Source organism: Cydia amplana, chromosome 9, assembly GCF_948474715.1.
Source record: "Cydia amplana chromosome 9, ilCydAmpl1.1, whole genome shotgun sequence".
Taxonomy (NCBI): domain Eukaryota; kingdom Metazoa; phylum Arthropoda; class Insecta; order Lepidoptera; family Tortricidae; genus Cydia; species Cydia amplana.
Genome location: NC_086077.1, coordinates 185,234 through 191,268, shown reverse-complemented (window position 1 = coordinate 191,268; position 6,035 = coordinate 185,234). Strand labels below are relative to the sequence as shown.

At 47.5% G+C, this 6,035-nt stretch overlaps 1 protein-coding gene across 1 annotated transcript; it reads left to right on the top strand.

Annotated features, from left to right (window-relative positions):
* The first annotated feature begins 397 nt into the window (after window positions 1-397).
* LOC134650781 (uncharacterized) lies at window positions 398-5,551 on the top strand. The gene is made up of 2 exons (XM_063505715.1): window positions 398-632; window positions 1,572-5,551. The coding sequence occupies exons 1-2, from the start codon at window positions 398-400 to the stop codon at window positions 5,549-5,551; spliced, it is 4,215 nt and encodes a 1,404-aa protein (XP_063361785.1).
* The last annotated feature ends 484 nt before the right edge of the window (window positions 5,552-6,035 follow it).

The following is a 6,035-nucleotide window of genomic DNA, read 5'->3' as shown; positions in this document are numbered from 1 at the left end:
ACTTTCTTGCTCAACCGACCCCTAAATTTATCCCCCTATCGCCCATTTTTTTTTGCCCGTCTATCGCCAGTGAACATTTTGGTCTTCGAGCCGAATAATTTGAAAAGTGACCTTTGGTTTTTCGTTTGTCGTTGTCTGTTGCTTCTAAATTTAGGGTAGACTTATAAAAAAAGTCGAGGGTAAGCAAGAAAGTTGGTGGTCGTGTAGTAGTGCTTTTACTAAACCATTCGTTCACTCGTGGTTAATACTGCTGGCAACATTGTCACAGCTGTCAAGTGTCGACGTCAGCTGTCAGTGTGTCTAGTGTCAGTCGGTACTGAGGTCGTTATATTGCAATTATTTTGTGACTTGTGTTTCTTTTCGCCGGTTTAGTGTATATAATTGCATTTAAAACAATATGAGTGTACATGGTGATAGTGAGGCGGAGCCCGCGACCGTAGACATGTTCCGTGTCGCGCGGGGTTACGCTATATTCAGGTTAGAGAACATTGAAAGTTCGGACTTAAGAGGTTATGATGAATCGGACATAAAGGATTTAGAAAAAGACTTTCACAAGGCTCAGCTAAGCATTTTACGTCCGCTGAAACCTGAAAGACGTGCGGAAGAGTACGAAGTTACGAGGGAGTTTGAAAGTAAGTTAAAGTCAGTGAAATGTAGATTAAGACAAATGGCCAAAAGTGAGATAAGTGATAAGTCTGATGTGAAACCTTTAACGCTTGAAAATAATTTAGCCAAGCTTCCTAAAATAGCAATTAAGCCATTTGATGGAAAATTGGAAAGTTGGGTGTCTTTCAAAGAGCTTTATGACTCGCTCATACATAGTCGAACCACAATTAGTAACGTGGAAAAATTACATTACCTACTGTCAAGCGTTCAGGGTTCCGCATATGATTTAATTAAAAGTTTTCCTCTGTCGGGTGACAATTATAGCAGTGCATATGAGACGCTGTCCAACTATTATGATAGGAAGAGGCAAATCGCTGTTATGTATTATGAGAAACTGCTAAATTGTGAGCCAGTCAAAACTAAAACAGATTTGGAAAGGGTTTTTAGAACTTTTAATGAAAATTTAAATATTTTATCCAAATTTAACCTCCCCGATAAGAACTTTATGTTGTACTATTTGCTTTGGGCAAAATTAGATGTTGCCACTCGGGAAGCATTTGAATTACAACTTACTTCCAATACTGAGGTTCCAAAGTTTGAGGACTTGAAATGTTTTATTGAAAAGCGGAGTAGGGCTTTGGAAAACTCAAGTGTTAGTGTTAGGCCTCAAGCTCAGAACGTTAAACCATTGCCTAAAAACAAAACTGCCTTGGTCGTTTCGACTCCGTCAACACCGAGCTGTGTTTGTTGTTCGGGTCAACATAGTCTCGACAAATGTACCAAGTTTCTAAATTTAGATAATGATGGCCGGTTTAATTTTGTTAAGGAGAAGGGTTTGTGTATTTTATGTTTCTCGAATGCCCATAGAGTGAAAACTTGTCGGGCTTCTCGCTGTAGTGTGTGTCATCGTTCGCACCACAGTTTATTGCATTTTACAAAGAATGTTGAAGCATCCACGGTTACAGAGACTGCTACTGCAGCACCTAGCAATAACATGAGCAGTACTAGCAAGAGTAGTAGTAACACGGTTTTAACTGCTATGGCGGGAGAGAATACAATATTTTTTGCTACTGCCAGGATGTTAATTCGGGACAGTTCTGGTGTCTTCCGCCCAGTGCGTGCGCTTCTGGATGGTGCGAGTGCATGCAATCTTATATCAAAGTCTTGTGCTGAAATGCTAGGGTTTGAGACTTCTGGCCAACACACCGTGTTTGGCATTGGCAATTCGCCCAATCAAACATTTGGCTCACTTTCATGTGAGGTCAAGCCAATGGGTAATAAACCCTCTTCGCTGAGTACTAAGCTCGAAGCTTTCGTTTTGTCGCCGGTATGTGCTGACCAACCTCCACAACCTGTCGATTCGTCGGGTTGGTCGCACACCAAAAATTTATCGCTGGCTGATCCTGATTTTGCCCGTCCGGCGCCGGTGGACTTGTTGCTTAACGCACAGGTCTTCGTTTCGTCGTTGTTGCCCGGTATACGGCGCGGGGAATCTGGACAGCCTACTCTGTTGAAAACCATCTATGGATGGGTCGTTATGGGTGAGTGTGACGCCAGTCAGCTCACATCAAGCGCTCTCGTATCGTCTCGCAACAATAATAAACATTGTTTTTTCGTGTCGAGTCCCTCACAGATTTTGTCGCTCGACGATTCCATAAAAAAATTTTGGGAATTGGAAAACGTTAGTTCTCCGACTAAACCTGTCGTATCTGAGGAGGACCAACGCTGCGAGGACTATTTTCGTGAGAAATACTATCGTAATGAGGATGGCAGGTTCGTAGTTCCGTTACCATTTGTCGATCCCGCGAACAAACCTACCTTCCTCAATTCGCGCGAAATCGCTCTCAAGCGTTTCACGTCGTTAGAACGCAAATTGAATTCCAACCCTGAGTTCAAAAGGGCGTATGTGGAATTCATGGATGACTACGAGTCTCGTGGTCACTTGGAGGAAGTGGCACCTCCTTCTACGAGTGAAGGCCACTTCTATTACATACCTCACCATGGTATTCTGCGTGACTCCGTCACCACTCCTCTTCGCGTGGTCTTCGACGCCAGCGCTAAGGACGCCAACGAGAAGTCCTTAAACGCTACTCTTTTCGCTGGGCCCAAGCTTCAGACCAACATTTTCGATCTGCTCACACGCTTTCGTTGGCATGCCGTCGTCTTCACAGGTGACGTGAAACAGATGTACAGGCAGATTCTGGTTCCTGAAGAGGATGCTGAATTTCAGCGCATTTTGTGGCGGCCCTCTACTGTCGGTCCTGTGCGCGACTACCGTCTTAAAACGGTAACCTACGGGGTTTCTGCTGCGCCATTCCAAGCCCTTCGTACAATGGCTCAACTTGCTAGTGATTCTGCAGCCAACTACCCAGGTGGTTCAACCGTTCTCGCTCGTGACATCTACGTTGACGACGTCGTCACCGGAGCGGATTCTGTCGAGCAGGCGCGTTCGCTTCAAGCGGAACTTACTAACATATTGTCGTCGGGGGGTTTTCATCTCAGGAAGTGGACCTCCAATAGTAGTGAGTTCCTGGAGAGTCTTCCGTCTTCTGATCTGTACTCGGAAGACTTTAAACACTTCGAAGAAATGACTGACATTTCTTTAAAGATATTGGGCTTGCTATGGCAACCTCAATCTGATTCCTTTCGTTTTCGTGTAGCATCTACTCCTAACGGCCGATGCACAAAGCGCACTATTCTGTCGGAGATAGCTAGAATCTTCGATCCATTGGGTTTCCTGTCGCCTGTAACATTCCTCGCCAAGTATCTGATGCAGTTACTTTGGGTTTCGGGCGTCTCCTGGGATGGAGATGTCCCGGAAAGCATCAGACTGGAATGGCAGGAATTCAAAACTCAACTCTCGTCGCTGAGTGCTGTAGATGTGCCTCGCCGTTTAGTTGGTAAATTCGACGTGCTACATCTCCACGGATTTTGTGACGCGTCAGAACGTGGCTTCTGTGCCGTAATCTATTGCCGTACAGTAACTGAGGACAGTGACGTTGACGTCCAACTGGTGTGTGCTAAGTCCAAGGTCGCGCCGTTACGTAAATTGTCAGTGCCGCGTCTCGAATTGCTCGCAGCGGTTCTGCTGTCGGACTTGATGGCTTCGGTCGTGGAGGCTTTGAAGCCTTTCCACTCGGTAGATAGAGTCTTTGCATGGTCGGACTCGAGTGTGACGTTAACCTGGATCAAGTCGTGTCCGTCCAGGTGGAAAACGTTCGTGGCCAACCGTGTGTGCCATATTCAGGACGTCATCCCTCCCGACTCTTGGCATCATGTCAGAACCACTGACAATCCAGCCGACTGCGGATCGCGTGGTTTGCTTCCTCGAGACTTGGTCAATCAAACAGGTTGGTGGAACGGGCCTGATTGGCTCAGACTCCCCACTGAGAGCTGGCCTAAGTCAGTGCTGACGCCAGATAGGGATGTCCTTCACGACGAACAAAAGATTACGGTCCTCGTAGTGTCCAATGATAACGCACTGGTTGACAACTTATTGGAGAAGTTCTCGTCGCTAAGAACACTCCAACGTATCTTAGCGTATTGTCGCCGCTTCGCGAACAACGCGAGGAACCAAAAGACGGCCGCGAAGTTATTACGCGGACCTTTGACACCTCTCGAATTGAAGCAGTCACTGATGCTTTTCGTGCGCTCCGTGCAACAGCGCTGCTTTTCTCAGGAAATCGAAAAGATTTCGAATAGTCATTCGAACTCTCTTCCGAAAGCGTTCCGGAAACTGTCCCCGTTCACGGATGACGCGGGTCTCTTAAGGGTGGGCGGTCGCCTGTCGCGAGCTTCTCTCGACTTCGACGTGAAGCATCCGTTGCTTCTACCTCGCGACAGTCGTCTGACCTTCCTTCTTATCGACGAATACCATAGACGGTTCATGCATCCAGGCATCCAAACGCTTCACAACTTGTTGTCGCAGCATTTTTGGGTCATGTGTCCAAAACGGGCTATTTACGCAGTCGTGTCAAAATGTATGAAGTGCTTTCGGGTGCGGCCACCGGGTGCTCCTGCGCCATTCATGGGGGACTTACCTTCCTATCGAATATCCCAGCTGAAAGCTTTCTCGAGCGCAGCGGTCGATTTTGGTGGGCCTTTCGATATCGCTCTCGGTCGCGGACGCGGTAATAAGACGTACAAAGGTTACATTTGCGTCTTCGTCTGTACCGCCACAAAGGCCATTCACACCGAGCTTGTCACCGAGTTGTCTTCGGATGCTTTCCTCGCCGCACTTCGGCGTTTCGTCGCTCGTCGTGGTCGGTGCAGCCGGTTAGTGTCTGACCAAGGCAAAAATTTTGTCGGTGCGAACAACATCCTGCAACGTCTAGTGATGGATGCTGCTGCACACCATTCAATCAATTTTGAATTTAACCCGCCGGGTAGCCCACATTTCTCAGGACTCGCTGAAGCTGGAATAAAGGCCGTGAAAACACACTTGTCGCGTGTCGTCTGGAACCAAAGGTTGACTTATGAGGAGTTTTCGACTATTTTAACCCAAATCGAGGCTTTGCTCAACTCAAGGCCCCTCACTCCTCTTAGCACCGACCCTAATGACCTGACGGCTCTGACTCCTGGTCACTTCCTCACCACGGAGCCCCTGTCGGTCGTGCCTGAGGAAGACCTGTCGGACGTTCGGGTTAGCCCCCTCCAACGCTGGAAGCTGCTTCAGAAGATGCACCAGGACTTCTGGAACAAATGGTCGAAGGAGTATATGCATACTCTCCAGCAGCGGATGAAGTGGCACGACAGACAGCCCAACGTCCAAGTCGGCGCACTCGTGCTCGTTGTGAACGAGCAGACGAGCCCAATGAAGTGGCCCCTGGGTCGCATTATCGACACACACCCCGGATCTGACGGGATCTGTCGTGTGGTTACTGTGCGCACTGCCACAGGGTTGTACAAGCGGCCTGTGGTCAAACTGTGCCCACTGCCTGCGTAGTCGCTTTAGAGCGCTACCTTTGTGTTGTCCATTTGTTGTTGTTTAGTTTTAATATTGTCGCGCTTACTTAACTCTATTGTTTTATTTTCGCTTAGTCAAAATACAAATGCATTTTGGTGGGCGGAATGTTCAGCTCTGGCTATGCATTTTTAGGGTTATTTTTTTGTAATTACTGTGGCAACACCAAAGTCACAGTTTGAATTCGAATATTGCTCTGTCATGAGCTGTCAGAGCCAGTATGTCATAAGCCTACTACCAGTTAACATCGTCTGTCGCCACTCTCGTTAATTTTATCGCAATTTTGTTAAAAGCACTACTGCCAAAGCTTAGAATATTTAGAATCAGTGCTGTGTAGCCGAAGGACACCGTGCTCATCCGTGCAGTGGAGAATCCCAAGGTTTAAGTTGGGCGACCAAAGGTAAAGGTTCTAAGCTTACCTCTAGCTTGCAACAAGGGCAGCTCGGACCATCGCCAGCGGTCCACA

What these genes read in the sequence shown, in the direction of transcription:
- LOC134650781 (XM_063505715.1), top strand. Translation starts at nt 398, where the DNA reads ATGAGTGTACATGGTGATAGTGAGGCGGAGCCCGCGACCGTAGACATG. An exon ending in AGTTACGAGGGAGTTTGAAA is followed by an intron (nt 633 to 1,571) that starts GTAAGTTAAAGT and finishes CCACGGTTACAG; the next exon opens with AGACTGCTACTGCAGCACCT.